Below are 19,122 nucleotides of genomic sequence, written 5' to 3'. Positions count from 1 at the left end.
TGCACTGCTGTTCATCATAAAATGGGAAATTAGTAGACGGTGATGCACGTGCTGCGCTCATCAAACATTTTCGACAGCAGCGTAAACTGGTGTTTTTATTTATAGCTTTGGGGATTTTTTTGTTGTTGTTGTTGCTGAGTCACCGTCAGCAAAAACGGTCCTGTCCAGCAGAGGTGGGAGTAAGCCACATTTGAGCTAGTGAGAAGCATTTGAGCAAGTCTCAAGTTGTAACCTACAAGTCTTCAAGTTAGTTGTCGAATCAGCTAACTCAACTGTATTTCCAACCAAATTACTGTATACCATTTCAAAACCTTTTTTTGCCTTCTTCTTCTATTTTTTTTTTTAACAATCGTGATTGTAATGCAAAGTGGTCCAATACACGTACCAGTATAATAAAGCTGCCGCATTTTCAAGTACCGATTCTTATACTCATTGTGTATGGCCAAACTACTCCACACTTTTTTCGGGTGGGTATGCGAACCTGCATGTAAGTGTCGAAATGGACAGTTTTCATAAACCAGCCCACCCCACACTTACATTAGTTTTTGGTCCTCACCTGTTCACAATCACAGTTTTTACAGGTTCCAAACTAGGTTTACTAGCTAAAATACAGTGTTAGCTTACTTGTCAATGCGGGTTTTATAATGACGAATGGAGTTAGATGTTGATGGGTCTCCATGCTATGAGTCAACATCCTACTTTTGCCAACGTCATCGACAAGATAAGCCATTAAATCAAATGATCGTCAGAGGTGCTAGCATCACTGTTGGTGTTTATGTAACCCCTTCAAAGTGAAATCAATTTTTGGCAAGCAAGTCGCAAGTCAATGGTAACTCGAATCTTATTTGGGTCAAGTCATATGACCCGATCTCCGACGACCAGTTTCAAAAGGATTTGTGCTCTTGTACAGTGTGTATCCCATCATCACTGTTCTTATTTCATTGATAGGCCAATACTGCGTATCAGGTAATGGCTTCTTTTTAGCCCCCACCACCTCGAGTCGCATATCAGTCAGATACTAGCTTTTACACACTTTTATCAAGCTCATCTATTTCATCGAGGTGCCGTTGCTTGTAAAGACGATAGAAGAAGAGATATGGAGACAGCAAAGTGGTGATGGGTGACTTCACGGGCCGTTTCAGAAATTGCATCCTTACACTGGAGAAGTGTCATTAGTCCTCACAGAATAAAGGAAAAGCCTGCATTTGGACGGACTCGCATGCTAATGTTGCTAATTTGCTTCTACCGGGGCATTTGTTTTTGTCGCCCGTAGTGGACCCATCATCATCATCATCAACACTTTTAACGCCAAGTGGTGCATAATTCATGCACAACTGCTCTCCGCTTGGTTCAATCTTTGCAAACTTCATGAATTCTTTTCAGGAATTTCATGTTGTCCTTAGTTTTTGTTCTCTCGATCTTCACCAGGTGACCCATGGTCTTCTTCTGCTTTGCTTGCAGATTCCATTTCAGTGATTGCCGGTGACATTGTCTCCAGGTTTGTGAACTGTTTTGTGATTGGAACTGCCACCTCTGCTTTCTTGGTCATCCAATCACAAAGCGCTGTTGCATTTGTGATGTCCCAAAACCATTCCATTTATGTAAAAAAAGATAATAAATCAATTCACAGTGTGTATGTCAATTATTGAAATGTTATATCGTTTTAATTAAGAGAATAAACGCTTAATGTCAGTATAATCACGCCGCCGCTTATTGCTGAAAGGCGCAAGTTTCACCAACGTACAATCAGAGGTGGGCATTCTGTCAGTACTGACAGAAGGGCCGTCAATCCGCCATAGACGGATAATTGTTTTGTTGACGAATGATGGGGAAACTTCAAAATACTTGCGGACTTTGCAGTGACAAAAATGGGTTTCCTTCCACCGCTGGAATTGGGCCATCGGGCATTTCTCAGTCTGTCACTGTTTCGCTGACGACTGACGGAAACAAACGCCGTGTGTCACCGAGGTTGCTTCGAGCGGGAAGAGGACAGGCGCTTCCAAGTCAATCGAGTGACGATCAGGTGGATGTCTTGAATGATAGATGCTGTCATGGTTGACAGTTCAACAGTTGGAAACAAGTCTATCCACTCACCAGATAGGTCAACTTTCTCACTACCTGTTGAACCTCTGCACTGTGAGGCGGATGTGACATCCAGTCGACTACCGTACCCCACTCAATTTAAAGTGTTTGATTTTTTTTATCTTTGCGTGTGTTTGCACTTGTTTCAATATTGTGATTCATGTATTTATTTAAGTATTATTGTATTCTGTTTTTTTTAAGGTAAATATAACAATTTGGAGGCTGGAACGGATTAATTCATTTATTACAAACAGCCTCACGGAACCAATTAAATTCATAACTTGAGGTTCCACCGTATTATTAGCACTCAGAAACATAGATCTAATTATATTCGGCTTTGTGTCAAAAAGTTTCAATGCCCTTTCACATTAGGGCCCGACGATTATGGAAACTCTAATTTCATTTTTCTTCCTGGCATTGCGATATAATTTGCAGGTTTTTTTTCAAGGTCCTTTATAAATTTATTGTTCAACAAACAGTCTTTAGTACAACAAACAATTTCGTATCTGTTCTGCAGTACAGGATACCAAGGTAAAAGCAAATCAAGCATTCATCAATGCAAAAGACAGTTTATTTTGATGTGCATTTTGGTAAGCGTTCACCATGACAACAGAATCAAACAGATTTACATCTTTATGTGTACTATATTGTAAATCAGCAAGGCACAAAGTAAAGTGTGGATTACAACAATGATGTAAACAAATGCGTAACTTTTCGACTTCCTCTAAATCACTTAGTTTCATGAAACATGACATGTCAACGAGGACCGCACTTCATGCACTGTACATAAAACTTAAAACTTATTGATCTCCATCCAGTAAGATCACTCATCTTTACATGTCGGAAAAGTAAGGATTATATTTGTTAACGAGGCAATACATTTCTATTTCAATCAAGGATAAGCGCGCTTGACGGCATCTGATCGATTAAACTCTTCTTATTTTAGCCTACTTATGTGAATGAAAGATACGGATCGGTGACTGAATTTATCCTCAATAGTTGAGCGCTTGACAACTTTGCAAGGCGCTGCCTTTTTCAACTCATTTGACCAGAACACCTGTTTTTGTTTTTGGGAGGCATATCTGGTGCCGCTGACAGCGCGTGACTGCGGTTTTCCTCGGAACATCAACTTTGAAAAAGTTCTGTCCGCAAACTCCCCCTAGGCAGACAAAATCTTTTTCAGGGGCATCGAATACAGCCAATACTTTGATTTCACATGTGTGCGACACGTCAGACAGCCATGGCGGCTCACAAACACGCACAGACACTTCACCCACACGCGCTCCGACATATGCCGAAGCAACACAAAATACAAAACACATGGTGAGGTTTTTTTCCCATTATCCTTGCGAGGCGAAAATGATCAAGTATGTTAGATCCTCGCCTTAATGTGTCATGAGAGAGAAACCTTCCTGAAAGCCAGTGCGGCAGAAAGCTCGGTTGAAGTCTCTGCCTGATATGAACCCCGCCCATCTCTTCTCCACATACAATACACAAAGAAAATCAAAAATTTCCCCACACCCAAAGGGGTGGATGTGATCAGGTCAGCCGGCCCTGAAATGATTGCCCTTATATATTTTTCGCGGAGTTGTCAAACCCAAAGAGGAATGCAACTCTTGAGGCAAGGTTAAGTCGACTGAATTCCAAGTTCAGGAAAAATGAAATATGTCAGGTTCTTTGCAACTTAATTGGCATTCCCGCCATTAAAGCGAGACTGACATTCATTTAAAGATATAGATGATGGGGAGAGATTGTCATAATTAGAAGTGTGACCTTTTCACAGATACAGGGAACATGGGAGCATGGTCAAATTAGAGGGGCAGAAGTAGACCGAGGCACAATGGAAAGAGTGTGGAGGGGAATGAAGAAGACTACTTTTCGATTTATGGACGCACGCGCGATGATCTAATGACACACACGCACAACCACACACCATCTCTTAAAAGCCAGGGTCAAATACACTCAGTTGGTGCTCGCTGCAGCCAAACACCTTCCCCGCATGCACACTACTGAAAAAATAAACAGAAGACATGAACAGCTACTGCAACCAGACACGTTCGTTTATGTCAGTGTCCGTGCTGAACCTGGAATCTACCAGCTCAAATGAGCGCACGCACACTCACCTTTGCTTTAAAAAAAAAAAAAAAAAGAGTGAGATAGCTACTCCTGTCCTTGAGCTGCAAAGCTTGAGAAAAATCCTTTTAACTAAGCAAGGCTACAGAAATATGACCGCATAAAAGAGCATCTTGGCAGCAAAAGGGCTAATCCTGCAAGGTTGATACATACAAATCAACGCCTTGCTCAAGCTGCTCTCATGGAGGAAGAGGAATCCATGAAAAGTGTTGATAGCACATTCAACGTGTCAATTTAAAGGAAAGAAGGACTGCAGTATAAAAACAACAACAACAACAAAACAAACTTTTACATGCACAAGAGTCAGGTTGCAAACACGGATTGCCTTCCAAGATCCTATTGTACAGGACATGTGGTGGTGACCAAGCTAGTTGCAACTCCACCGACACGAGTTGGCACCATGCTCAATTTCAGAGTGTAATAAGGATGAAACATTACATTTATAGATGCCAAAGTGATCGGCTGGATCATCACCCTTGTGCGCCAGATTGTGCGCGCATGAATTCAGCAACAGTGCCACATCACAGTTCTACTTGGGTATGCGCAAATCAAGAAACTGTCTTGGAAGGATTATGTGGAATTACCTTTCGCAAGTCGGATGAGTTGTGTTACGACTGTTTTTAACCCTGATAACACAAGCTTGGCAGATAGACCAGATGGAATTCTTCAAAATGAAATGTATTTCTTTAATCGCTAGCCTTGCTTACTAGCCCAAAAACAACACCACTGAACAAGCCTTAGCTAACAGTACCCCCCCCCCCCCCCCCATAACCGCTTCATGATTACTACGCTAAGTGTACAGGTTCACATCAACAATCCTACAAGAGTGAATACGATTCTTGATATCTATGTAAATGTGAATGCTAGCACTATTTCTTCAGAAGGCACATCTCGATCATGTTGACTGACCTGTCCTGCTTGAAAGGATGGTAATGAATAAAATACGATGAATAAATTGATGAATAAAAAATAACAATCATAATAATAATAATAATTAAATGATGTGAAGGAAAATTGTAAATAGTACTGTGATCTATCCATTTGTGTTCATATTGTATTTAATTGAAAGATGTTTGTTGTTTTTTTTTCTCTGTCTCCTTTCTTCTTTTTACATACATTCTTGCTGCTGGAGGCTGTAAATTTCCCCAGTGTGGGACGAATAAAGGATGGGATCTTATCTTAATGGCTGCCACAATATGGCAGCTGCCTTGTCGTATTAAAGGAGGGGGAAGACACGGGTAACACAATGTTTATGATGGGTATGAAAAGTTGGAAAACTGTTTTACGTAATACGAACTATTTGAGAAGAAGCTTCTGCTGTGTATTTTTAAAAGCATGTGTTTATAACATGCTGCCTAAGTAGTTCTGCGTGGATTATGTCTACAATTGTAATGAGAAACGGCATGGAGGGAGGATGAAATTATATCTTGAGTACCATTTGATGTGAGTCAAAAAGCTTCCAGGAGTGGCATCACAAAAGCTACATGTCAACCCATACTCTGACATCCAAGTTTTATTCTTTCAATATGGACCAAATGATCCACAAGCGCATCTTACAAAGTGATCCTGCGGCGCTGATTTCACTCAGTGCTTGAGAAGATTTGAAAGTTGTGGCAGGAAAATTCATGGCTGCTTTACAATGACAACATCCAGTATGTGCTCGCAATACCCTGAGCGTCTGTCAATTCCTGGCCAAGAAAAATATTGCTGCGCTGTTATAGCCTTGCTACACAATCGAACGCGCTCAGTGTAATTTTTTTTTCTCATTCCCCGTAGGAGCTCTGAAGTATCCTTCCAGGAGTCCATCAAAGTGTAGCAAGGAAGACTGAGAAAGTGTGTGTGATTTCAAGTATCTCTTTAGTGACGCAAGTCCTGGACCTTTTCTGAACTGCTTATTTTTTGCGTCTAGAAGAGTAGTCGTAGTCCTCCAGCTTCTCCCATCATGTGCATGCTGCTTTGGCAAATACTTTGGATGAACTGCAGGAGAAGGTGAAGAGGACGGTGGAGAAGTATACACTACTCGCAAAATGTTCGGGATAGTTGGCTTTCAGGTGAAATTTATGGAAAATGTAAATGGTTCATGCTAGTGTGATATAGGATTCAAGTAGAACGTTTCAGTAGAAGGATGCACTGGTGAGTTCCTCATCTCAAAGAATTCATTGAAACAAGGTAACAACAATGGTGGGTACACCCCAACCAAAAATCTCAATGTCTCCCGAACTCGTCATGTGCCTTTGAGCATCAGTTACAGCTTGACGACGATGTTTCATGCTGTTCACCAGTCGACGTATTGTCTGCTGAGGCATAGAATCCCACATTTCTTGAAGGGCAGCCCTCAGGTCATTGAGGATTCCGCGGTGCAGAGTTTTGAGCTTCTGCACGGCGACTCAGCTGATCCCACAGGTTTTCGATAGGATTCAGGTCTGGAGAATGTGCAGGCTGTGCCCTGATGATGCAACCTTGATGAGCTGGAGCATTGTCGTCCATGATGAGGAAATTAGTCCCATATTGTTCATGTAGGGGCGGAATCACCGGAATAATATGGGTGTCCATATAGTCTCTTCACCATTTCAAAAATGTGTAAAACATGCAATTGATTAGATATTTTATTCAGATTTTTTTCTACTGCAGGGGTGCTCATTAGGTATATCCTGATCTACCGGTAGATCTAAGACAGGTCCGAAGTAAATCGAGGAGTGTTGAGGAGAAAAAAAACAAACAACCATTTGTGTGTCTTTGTACATGTTAATAATATATATTTTTGTGTTAATGTACACTGCACCCTAATCATCTTATCAGTCTCATTTTCACCCAAAAATATTTTAAAATAAAATAAAGCAGGTAAATCTTGAATTTACGGCGGCGCGTGATTATGTGACCGGAAGTTGGTAGCGCTCAGCAGTCTGCAATTGCAGCTTGTGATCAGAACTGTTGCGCTCTATCTTTTATCGTCATTATTCTCATTCAGAGTTTGCTTCGTGTACAATTCACCGAGGGCACGAGCAAAGAATAGGAATCTAGGAGGGCCCAGGGAAGAACTTTAAAACTGTACTTATCTTGGTTCGATACACGATATCTTTAACATAGCCCCATAGAAAGAAGTCCAGGGGAGTGATATCTGGTGAATGTGGCGGCCAAGGAATTGGCCTATCCCTTCCAATCCACCGGTCTGGAAATGTTTGATTGAGGAACCCACAAACATGCAGCCCCCAGTGTGGTGGTGCAGCATCTTGCTGGAAAATGATGGTTGGTTGAAGGTCATTCAGGTGTGGTGCCACATATTCAGTTCAAAGGTCAAGGTAAACATTTGCAGAAATGGATGTCTGGTTCAAGAAAAATGGACCAATTATTTGAATGCACGTGATCCCACGCTGCACATTCATCTTTGGGCAGTGTGATAAAAAACTTTAATAAAGACTGAATACCATAGAACAAATCTGAATAAAATATCTAATCAATTGCATTTTTAATACATTTTCAAAATGGTAAAGAGACTTTATGGACACCCTGTAATGTTATTCAGCTAGTATGGGCTTGTCACAAAGTGTAGGACAGTTCTGTACCGACTGGAAACATCTGCCCACGCTGTGACAACGCCACCACCAATAGCTCATCTGGTGACAACAGTGGCCGAAGCGTAGCCACTGCTTGACGTCTCCAACATCATTGGAGGCCATCATTTCTGCTCACCGTGAATCGACCTTCATCATATAACAGCACTGAGGCACACTGGTAACTCGTCCAGCATAAATGCTCCTCGGCCCGTGCAAGACGATGACACCTGTACCCGGTGGTGTGCTCGGGTACTCTTGTGGGTCGTCAGGCACGCAGACCACACTGAGGTTTCAAATGGCCTGATGTGACACTTTGGTGCCTCTCACCTCCCTGAAACATGCCTGGAGTTGATTGGCGTTCATCATCCAGTTTCTCAGGGCATTGTTCACAATGGAGCGGCCATCAGCATGGGATGTGGACATCCACTTCTAGAAGCTGACACTCTAAGCTAAGTGGCCACTTCTGCCTGAGAACATCCAGTTTGAAACATCACGATGGCAAGTTACTCTTGATCCATTTTTAGGTGTCACCTTGGTCTCGTGATGTCAAAATGTGAACAGCATTAAGAGGACGACTGTTTAAATAGCAGCTATAATTGAATCAGGACATTTATCAATTGATTCAATGATCAAACATCTATTGTGACTTTTTCCATTATGCGCCTCATGAGAGAACAGCAACCTGTTCAAAAAGTACTGAAACATTTTAACGTTTGAACCTGTGCATTCAAAAGCTAAGAGAAGGGCACATTAAGTTCCACTGTAAAGGTGCGAATACATTTTCTGCATCGTCCCAAAATTTCACCACAAAGCCAAATATCCCGAACCTTTTGTGAGTTGTGTATATCGAGTGAGATGTGTTTATTTACCATAAAACGGTCTCATTCAAGGTGACGGCGGAAATATTTTTTCGCACCATTATGTAGAAGTATACCCCCGTGTGTTTTGAGAGTTAACAGCTGTGTTGATGGTCGTACTTTGTATTCTGGGATGCGGTGTGTTTTTTGCGATAGTACCAGCAGTGAACAGAATAAAGATAGGCGTTATTAAAATGCTGCGACCTTTCCCGTGGTGACAGGTGGCATGTCAACTGAAACTGAAACCGTCTGTCTTCGGTTCAGCAAACTAGGATCTTTTTTTCGAGGAGATTATCTTCGGGTTCTTTCAAAGTGCAGCGGCTATTTGCTGATGTGTCGTATCAGCACATGTTGTATTCAGTTTGTTTATTCAAGTTGCTTTTTGAGCATATCACCCGCTGGTGAAATTCTTGTGAAGGAGAAGAGAGGAGGACAATATCAGTTTTTTGGTGATGCATTTTGGGAACACATGAAAATTCATTTTGCTGTTTATAATTTCAAATATGCAAAGCGTTGTTCAGTTGATGGATTTTTTTCCACTAAGTTTCCCATTTCTTTTCTCATTGCGATAACAACAGCCCCATTAATTGTGGTCCTAATAAATATGTGCCTTTTATAGATGCCTTATGCCTGTATTTTGTCTTCGGATCCATGATAACTGATATCTGAAAAAAACCGTCATTTCTATAGCTATTTTCAAAAACAACCCGACAAAGTGCTGATGTAAATATAAGACGATGCGCTTTGTTCATAAAAGTGGTTTTCTGCACCTTTCTCCACAGAAATGCATCAACGGGTTGTGACACACTTCCTTTATTTGTAAATATTGTCCATTGTCTCACTTCAAATCCCATCTCATTCGGGACTATTTTAGATTCATCTTTTCCCGTGTTACTTCCAGGACATTTTATTGTCTTGAATTTCCCGTTCTCACAATGTGTGCGAATGTGACAGCGGAGTTGTGCGTTTCATTAATAGCTCCTTAGGGGACAACCATACTTTTATTTCTTACTGCCGGCAAGGCTGCCTTTTTGAAGGTAAAAAAATAAAATAAATAAAAATAATCCGATCACACACCGGCTGCACTTTAATTGTATCGGCGTTTGGATCGCAATAACGGCGGGCAACTGAAGGAAGCGACGCGCTGCACAGGGACATGTAATGAGCGGCACAGGCCTCAGGTCACAAAGAAAGCAGCTGCGGAGTGAGTCTGAGAAACTAATGACAACCACCATATCCAGCATGTTTCAGTAAACATGCACGACTGTGAGGGAAGGAAACAAGCGCAGCAGGGGGCAGGTTGAGGCTGGACAGTAAATCCATCGCTTAGATTTCCGACACCAAGCCTCTGGTCGTGTCTTTGCTCAGTCGAGTCTTGTGAAATATGAAACCGACGCTGCGGATTTACATTTGTAATTCACTGTACGAGGCAATGTACAGAATGACTTTCAACATTTTGGGGATTTACTATTTCAAAAAATCCCATTCAAAAAAGGCAGAGAAATAAATACTGATATCCATGAATCAATAAGGAAGTAGCGCTGCCTTTTTCCCTCCAAGCTTGATCAATTAAGTCTGAGAGACAAGACAGAGGGATAATCACGATCAATCATAATAACGACTTACATTACTCTATACAGTTCTTGTCACAGTATAGTCAAGGACAGAGTAGAAAACCAATGGGAGAAAATAGAGCTGGAGCAATTACAAAACAAAGAAACAAACGAAAAGCTAGATGAAAATGTTACCGATTTAAAACACGTTTCCAAAAAGCAAATGAATATGTGATGCCTGGCTGCCATATGCCACCTCCAAATGTTAACAAGTCTGCTGAAAATAGCTTAAGACGAGGAACATGGAGGGGGTCAGGGGGGGGGGGGGGGGGTGCCGTGTGTGTAATTGCAAAGTTAGCATTATCTCTGCCAAGAATGTGTTTTTGGCCACAATTCTTGCACATTTGTTTACGTGCAGTTTTTTTTCATAAATTGTGGCCTTTCTTTGGATGGCTTATATTTCAGTTTAAAATTATGCCACCCCAAAACATACATTCAAATGAAAAAAAAATTCTGTCATGGGAAAATTTCATCTGGAAATACCGGTAAACTACATTTCACCTTCCGGATTCTACAATGTCACGCTGTTCCAAATTTTGAGTCATAAAGGATTCTGTTTTGATCTCAGATAGTTTTGGCAACTACTATTCCAGATGTGACAAACTAACGGAACATTGCTTGGCTTCAGGTAGATGTACACCCAGAGAGATCCAAACTGGACAAACATGAACAAATTACAGTCGGCGACTGACCCTGGCACACCGACCGATGGTCTTGAACTTCCCGCAACATCACTGAATCATTAAAAAAAAAAAACAATGCAACTGCTGGCATTCTTATAAACGATCCAAAACATTTTGAAGGGCCACCCACGATACATCATTTCATTTGACTGCATTGCTAGATTTGGAGAATACAAACAGATTTGACTGGCATGAAGTGCTTCATTTGTTTACGAAAGGCTTATTGCAGACTTGTTAAATTAAGCCCATAAACATCGCACGCAAAACACAATTTAGCTTCAGTACTATTTGAGATCTTTGTAAATCACGCCCAGAGTGCAGCCTCTGCGAACGCATCCGGCAGACAATTTTAAAGGATGTGTGAGCACTGTCTTGAAAATTGCCGCCAACCTGAGAGAAAACCTTCATCATCATGGTTTTTACAGTTATGGCTTTCATCTTTTTTCACCTCTTTCGAGTCTATGCTGACGGACAAATACAGCCACAGCGGTTGAGACAGCACACTTTTTCCGAGACAATCATGCCATGTGGTTCAATAAAATAATGCCGTGTAAGTGGCACATTGTTTCCTGGATCAGGGTTTGCAATTTTTCTGGACGAGAGTTGGGAGTGTAAGCGCGCGAGGGTCCATTGGCGACTGCAATTTGCCAGGTCTGTCAAGTTCATCGCTCGGCATGCGGCTGGCTGAAATGAGCATTTCCTGCCATGATCGAGAAAGAAGAACTGTGCATTCTGCTGTCAACAAAATTGCCATCCAAGACAGTGCATCTTGAATTCAACGTTTAGCCCTGCTATTGGTATAAAAGGAGAGAAACGCAGAGTGGCCACCATTATAGCCCATTTAGCACCTTAGGCACATCCTTAGAAGAAAGATCGATGAGGGCACAAGGCTCATTTCTATTTCTTCATGTCAGGTAAAGAAACCAAAGCATGTCACACTCACCCGCTGCGGGTCGTTCTCCAGCACTCTACGTCGCGCCGTGTCCAACTCCTCATAGCCTGGAGCAGCCCGAGGGTACTCCCGCCGCATCCCCTGGGACCACTCATCCCTGCAGTGAAATGCATAAGTGCATAAGTGGCGCTTGGAGATTTACCGCATATATGATTCTCATGAAAAATACAGATCCAGGCTCGTCGAGGGTCCGTTCCGACTTAAGCAGGGAAATGAAAAGCCAGGCTGAACATGATACCAGTACTTCCCTCATTCTTTGGCTGTACGGTGACAAGTTGGGAAAATGTGCATTGAGACTGACAGGCAGACAGATAACATCCACAAAAACAGATTCACAGCTAGCATCCGAATCATGAAGGGAACTTCTCAGGGTGGAAAAATTGAGGGACAGGGGGGGGGGGGAAGGTATAATATGCTTCTTGAATCCAACCTCTCAAGCAGTTCTAAAACAACAACAACTTGGAAGCCTTTACTGACCAGTGACTGTGTCTCAGGTTGGAATGTTCTGAGCTGCTGCAAGTACTGACTGTGACAGAGCAATAGGTAGCAGATAGAATTTCACTCAGGAATTACACAGCCTACATTTTTAACTCTCCTTTTCATGGCTCAATGCGTGAGCGTGCGTGTGCAAGTGAGATTGTGAGCGAGGACAACCTTAAGAATACTTTAACAACTGTAGTTTAGCATGTGGTCAAGATGGTGACCCTGCTGTGATTTATTGGAGCTATTTGCGAGGAGAGAAGGCTGAGTCATGCACTTCCCTGCGGCAGTATTGATATGCCAAGTGTTGCCATCATTCAACCCACAAGTGTGTATGCATGTCCGCAAGGTCCTCGCCAACGCTCTGGGCACAAAACTAGACCCTTAACTGAGCCCGCATGAGCACCGGCACACATGCTTCGGTTTTCTCAAGATAGATATGAAAAGTGGCATCAGAGCAACACGTGGTGCTAATCGTCATCTCGTCATTAAATGGCTCCTTTTACTGCATAGCTAATCAATACAAATCTCCGTGCTGCCGTCTGTCCTACACACGACCTTGCTGCTGAGTTCAGAGCAACTCAGTTACTCTTGCAACGGCTGTGTTTAATTTGATTCTTCTTGCGGGGCTCTCAATGCTTGGAAATTCCCCATTTTATTCCCAAGGGTGTGCATCCTGGTGAAAATGATTTTTATTTTAGGTGTTCTGAACGGGACTTGCTCAAGGACACTCCAACATGGCCCCAATAGACGGGGATCAAACGCCCAACTTCTGGATTGGGAGACGACGGCTCTATTACTGAGCCATGCCGCCTCCTAAATAGGAAGTCGGCCATGACGGGCAAGCTTTTATGCCTACCCCATCTGATGTGGGCGGAGAACGGTGGCAAATACTCGCCCGCGCTGCTGTCGACTTAATTCACATTCACAGCTTGACTATCCAACACTCACAGCGAAAAAAGATTTCATCGCATACCACTCAGTTTGTGCCAAGCCCATGAACCAGTCCCCGGTCCCTTAATTAGGGGCTTTCATTGTGAATGAGCATGTATGTTGCGCTACAACTGAAACAACACTGTAATTATGTCATTACACTGTGGCTGTCATAATTGACAAAATCATCACTATCATATTAACGGCTGAGGAAAGGGAGGGGTGCGTCGTAACAAACACTGACAGCAAAGCTCAAAGTTAGTTCATCTCAGAGATGTTGAGGGAGTTACGAGGGGCTTCAGTTCTTTCTCTTGGCGCTGGGATACAAACTCCAAAGTTGTACATTTCAAGTAAAAACCAGCCCCTTTCACTGAAAAAAATGGTGCGTTCATATACTCAATTTTATATTGTCGAGTGGTGGCACACAACTCAATCATCTGGATTTCAAAACATTTTTTTAAGTGGATGTATAGTCTACTCAAAAGGTGTGTCTGTATCCAGATGATTTGATTTTGTGTAACCACTGGACAAGACAAAATTGAGCATATTCAACACACTATTTTGTTCAGTGCACATTAACAAGAAGTTGGCGAGGATTATTGTGTTTTTGACTTCCCATACCATTGTGAGAGTGATGCCTGGTGACTTGTCCTATGACAGTCGTGCATATGCAGCTCTTATGAGAGAACTCAAGTCTGATTTTAGAGGCCTTCTCCAGTCGTAAACGTGTTGCTGACACAGTAAAATAAGTCACAGAATCTGCATACGTCCTCCACTGAGAGCAAAAAAGTGAGGACACAATGAGGGACAAATACAAACAGGATTTTCTTCAGTATCCATGTGAAGGAGGAGACAAATTAGCAGATGTGTTCTGCCACTTCTCGCCACTGCTTTAGACACAACACACACTTGGAAGAGGAGGGCGGAAGCTCAGGGTGGGAAGTTTTCTTTGCTGTCTGAATGTTGGAGGTAAGCAAACATCAAAGTAGGCGGTCAGTGTTTGGATTCCAGGTGCGAGACGCGGGATTGCCAGACAATCTCAGAGGAGCTCCATTTTGAAAGGCAACCCGAGAACAAAGAAGAAAGAGGCAGGCATTGCAAACATTCAGGAGGCTTCCATCTTGTGTACTTTTACCAGCCTCACAGAAATCTGCAACGGCCTCTCGATGTGCTCGTTAAAAGAACGCTGGTCAGAAAATCCGATAGAGTTAATTAGTGCACTTTCCACATTGATAAGTTGATCTGCCTTGCGTGTGTGGTATTCCAACATTTTTCAGTTTTTATGTGACAATGGAACACACGGACACTATACATATAAAAAATAAAATAAAAAAGTGGCTGCTTTCTAGAACGCTTGAACAAATATTGGGCCGTATGTCATTCTTTAAACCGAGCTCACCATTGTATTGCATTTTTGTTGTTGTTTGTTTTTGGAAAGACAAGTCTGCCACTGCTCTTTTATCTCCTCGCACCGCTCCCTGGCTTAGCTACGTTATGACAAGGGCCCTCTGCCTTAATATCTTTTGACAAGCATAGCCAACCTTTTACTGCTACAGGTCAGACTATTGCACGGCGCTAATCAAATGTGACGCCCATCAGGACACGCACCTGCCATCGGAGGCACTAATGAAAATGTCCCGGTAGTAAAATAGGCAGCCACTTGGGAGCCCACTGTTCATATCTTGACAGGATGGGGAGAGGAGAGGGTGGGGGGAGGATCCTCTGTGGATGACTTGGCTTCAAAAACATTTGGATAAAGCTGCACAGCAAAAAGTGGTTCACCTGCACACGTCTCTCATCTCGCAGATGGACAAACATGGTTGATTTATTTATTTTGCGTCAATAAAATGTAAAGGACGCGGGGAAGCAGGTGTGCTGTTTCCTGGGGAAACAGTATGCTAAAGACACACAGGATGCCTTTAACCGGGTGTTCCATATTTTTTGTACATCATTAGCTAACGGTAGACGCCGGTTAACAATATTATCTGTGCTGCATGTTACACATACAGTACATTTGACAATAAAGTTTATCCAATCCAATATTATTAAAATGGCTTCATGTTGACTCATTTACCAAAATGCCAACAAATGTTCAAATAAGACCAGCCCCGCAAAGCTTTTACAATGTGCACTCTCTGTCGCACGACACATGTGAAATCGCTATTGCAACTCCTGCCACACATACGGTAGCATGTGGTGCATAACATTTTCCAGTCCCTCACCGATTCCCTAACCAGGCAAGGGCTAGATTGATACGTGAATCAATCAAAGGAGTTCTCCATAGTATTAATCTGGGACTGCTCGAGAATGGCGCGACATTCCGTCAATACTTTGTGCTAATTGGGTTACGCGGCAACTTGTGCATGCCTACCAAACTTTTGTTTTGGACAATAACGGCAATGGATGAAAATTTCATCACTGACATGTGCCATGTTTTGACGAGCCGAGTCCTCTTAGTTTGATGATTGACACAGATGCATGGGTTAACTGATAAATACGAGGATGAAGGGCGTCTTCAATAACAACGTTAATTTGTGGGTCAAGCTGATAGTCAATCAAGAAAGGTTTTCGTCACAGCCGCATAGACTGGTATTTGTGTTTTACAATATTATTGAACCATTTACATGCCATTTGTACAAAGTACATGCAGCTAAAAAGGCGAACGAATCCACACTCACCTATACTCTCACGTTTCTTTTCGGTCTATTGCAGTATTAAAATATTTTCCCTTTAATATCGCAACTTTTTTGGTGGATACAATAAAATAACATTATGCGTGGCATCTCAAAACAATATTTCCTGACAAGAAAATCAGTGGTCACACGTTTCTCTGTTCCCGTGCTTTGGCAGGTGTGCAACGATATATTGCCAGTTGTTTGAGGGGGAGTCGCTGACTGATATTTGCTTGTGATTGTCCATTTCTGGCTTGTTCTACTGCATGGTCCAATGTGTGGCATTAAAAAAAAGTAATCATACAATTTTCAAAATTGGGATCATTTGATCATTTTTGGGGAGCACCATGGACCTATAAAAGAAAGGACTAACAATGCCGCTTCCTCACCATAGCGACAAGTGAAGCCACCGGCAGAAATCTTACAGTGCCACTCACTTAGCGCACCGAACTTGAATACATTGATTTCCCGGCACTCTTTTCACATCATTGTCTCCCTGTTTCTAGGGCAAAAATGCCTCAGTGTATGGCATAGGGTTGGACCAGTCGGTCTGGAACAAGTGCTACATGCACATTTCATCGGCAAGAAGGCAATTATTCATTTTGTCTTGTAGGGTACATCTGCGAGTGCTCCTCAAAGTTTCATCAACAACGTGCCGTCAGAACCATCAACAATGAAATGAAAGCAAAGCCCATTAGGACCTATGTCAGTCAGAATTCACGAGAATGAGATCATGTAGTTGGAATGGTCAGTGCAATCAGTGAAGTTTGTTCTTTGCGAGGCTCTCATGAATACATACCGTGATGCTGGCGTAAAACTTGCACTAATAACAGTGTTTTTAGCAAAAAATAAATGACAGATGTTGTGGCAGCATAAGATGGCTGCCCTCTGGCTTCAGACGCAAGGGGTCAATTGTTAGTCCATTTATATACAGTATGTCATATGTCCATGAGAGATAGCCTAACATCAGAAATACCTTGATAAAGGACACTCAAATGAAACACTGTACTAAGCAAGGATTCGTCACTGGACCACATACATACATATTGTTGCTAAGTTACACTTAGATGTCAGGCAAAAATATAACAACCAGGTGTCTGTGTCTGTTTATTTCTGCCTGTGTAAGCGTGCGAATTAAAGTCATACCAGCAAGCAATGTGCTTGTATGGGCACGCTTGACCAGCCAAATTTTTATTGGAAACAGTCGACAGTGAGGTTGAAAAAGTTACGATGAATTAATTTGAGGATCCAAGCTAATGCATACGATAAATTAAAGTTATGGGTCATTTAGATGTCACAAGAATACATGCGGTGTCGTTGCACACAATAAAAACCTGAAATGTGCCTTCCGGTGATTCCTGGAGACACTCGAACAGAGAAGGCTCCTCATCCATCATGCTAATGCTAAAGACTAACTAATAAACATTACCAGCAAAGCGGGGGGGGGGGGGGGGGGCTGACACAGCGAGAGAATGAGACTGAGAAAATGGCCCGGTAATGAAGCACCCAATACACGTGAATGAGTTATAGTGATCTGTCAGGCTGCTGGACTGTGGCTAATTATCCCTGCTCCCTCTTTGTCTGCACCCTCCGGTCTCCAATGTACTCTGCAGCGCTAACACACAACCCCACTCTGTCTATGCTCTTTGTCCCTCCTCCTGCCATGTCTTTCCATCTGTTCCCTTCTCTTGTCATTTACTTTGCAAATTTGCAAGTCAAAAGCATTTCCTCTCAGAGAGTTAAGTATGCAGGGATTTTCAAGTAGCCTGTATTATTTCATCAGGGAGATGATGCATTTGCATTATAATACTCTTCAGATTTTACACGTGCTCACTCACATCGCTAAATTTAAACACAGAAGTTCTCAAGCAGCTACTGGTATGATGTATAATTCAAGAGAGCGGGCTTACATGAGAAACTTTGTGTGCTCTTAAGCGTTTCGACGCTGCGGCTCTCATCTAGGTGGATGAATGTAATGTGTCTGGTTTTTTTTTTTTTTTTTTTAATGACTACACAACCATCGTCATCCATGTAAATGGACAACAAACTTACCTTCAACCACCCCGACATGGCGTCATCAGAGGCTATCGGTTATCCGCAAATTCAGGGGACCTACAGGATGTCGTCCCACCTCTAAACTCATGCGGTTAAGCGACATTCCCGCGAAAACCTTTGGCCTGCTTATACCTGACCTGACAGAAATCAAGACCAAAGTCACCAATCGCGTCATATTTTGATGATGCACATTTGCAAGGAAGCAATGATGGAAACACCCGTCGTAGGATCATAACTTTAAAAAGTATAATGCTGACATTTTAACGCATTTTCATTTTTCCTGAGTTGTTAATTTGTATCAATTCAGTGTCATTTTATGTTGTTCAAGTCTTTAGTAACTAATCTTTTCATACTTTTCTGTGTCCACCATCTTTTCATTTAGTTAAAAAAGAGAACTTACTGTTAATAAAATGTTGAAGTACTGTTTAACTGTCAGACAATGTAAAGTCATGAGGATCGTGGGTTTTTTTTCTGTACATTTTGTATGATTTAATTTGGTGAACATATTTTGTACTGCTGTATTGTTGCGGTACACAATTAGTCGCAAAAGCTGACGTACGGAGCGCACTGTGGCTCGTTTGTATGGGCCCACACCTATGTGGTGTGTCTAGGTAAAGAGAAAAGAACTTCAACTTGAGTTGTCGCTTGTGTCAATATCAATAAATTTGTGACAAGTGGGAAATCAAAATTGGGCACTTGCAGTGGAAATCCAGCCTAGTACAGTCTTGCTCGCTTGCCATCAATGCACAAAAGTGAATAGCGAAGTCTACAATGGAACCATTGATTCTTGGTCCTCTTCCCTGCTGTCTCACCTTTGTGCAGGTTGTTGCCTGGACTTGTTGACCTTGGCATAGAGACCCTCCAACTCATCAGCAGAGCCATGAGGCTGTTTAGTCTCCACGTTGACGGGAGTTGCAGGAGAAGGTGTACGGCCCATCAGCGGCAGCGAACTTGGCTGGAGGAAGTTGCTAACCTGGGCGTAGTTGGGGTCATTGTCATCGTCCGCCACATCAGGGAGGGAGCGTGGGCCGGGGGTGAGCTGGCCAACGTCGATTTCAGCATACCGGGAATCATAGTTTCTAGTGACAGGGGGGAGGGAGATGTAGCC

The 19,122-nt window shown here is 42.4% G+C and overlaps 1 protein-coding gene across 3 annotated transcripts in view; it reads right to left on the bottom strand.

Moving 5' to 3' along the window:
• The window catches only part of pard3ba (par-3 family cell polarity regulator beta a), a 144,607-nt gene that overhangs the window by 19,535 nt on the left and 105,950 nt on the right, over positions 1-19,122 (bottom strand). For all 3 annotated transcript variants that reach the window (XM_052058705.1, XM_052058704.1, XM_052058706.1), the window contains 2 exons: positions 18,827-19,093; positions 11,866-11,971 (listed from right to left, as the gene is read on the bottom strand). In XM_052058705.1, the coding sequence (XP_051914665.1) occupies positions 11,866-11,971; positions 18,827-19,093 (373 nt within the window). The remainder of the gene's footprint in view (positions 1-11,865; positions 11,972-18,826; positions 19,094-19,122) is intronic.

Source organism: Hippocampus zosterae, chromosome 2 (genome assembly GCF_025434085.1).
Source record: "Hippocampus zosterae strain Florida chromosome 2, ASM2543408v3, whole genome shotgun sequence".
Taxonomy (NCBI): Eukaryota; Metazoa; Chordata; class Actinopteri; order Syngnathiformes; family Syngnathidae; genus Hippocampus; species Hippocampus zosterae.
Note: the sequence above shows the minus strand (reverse complement) of the source record. Positions and strands in the feature narration are given on the sequence as shown.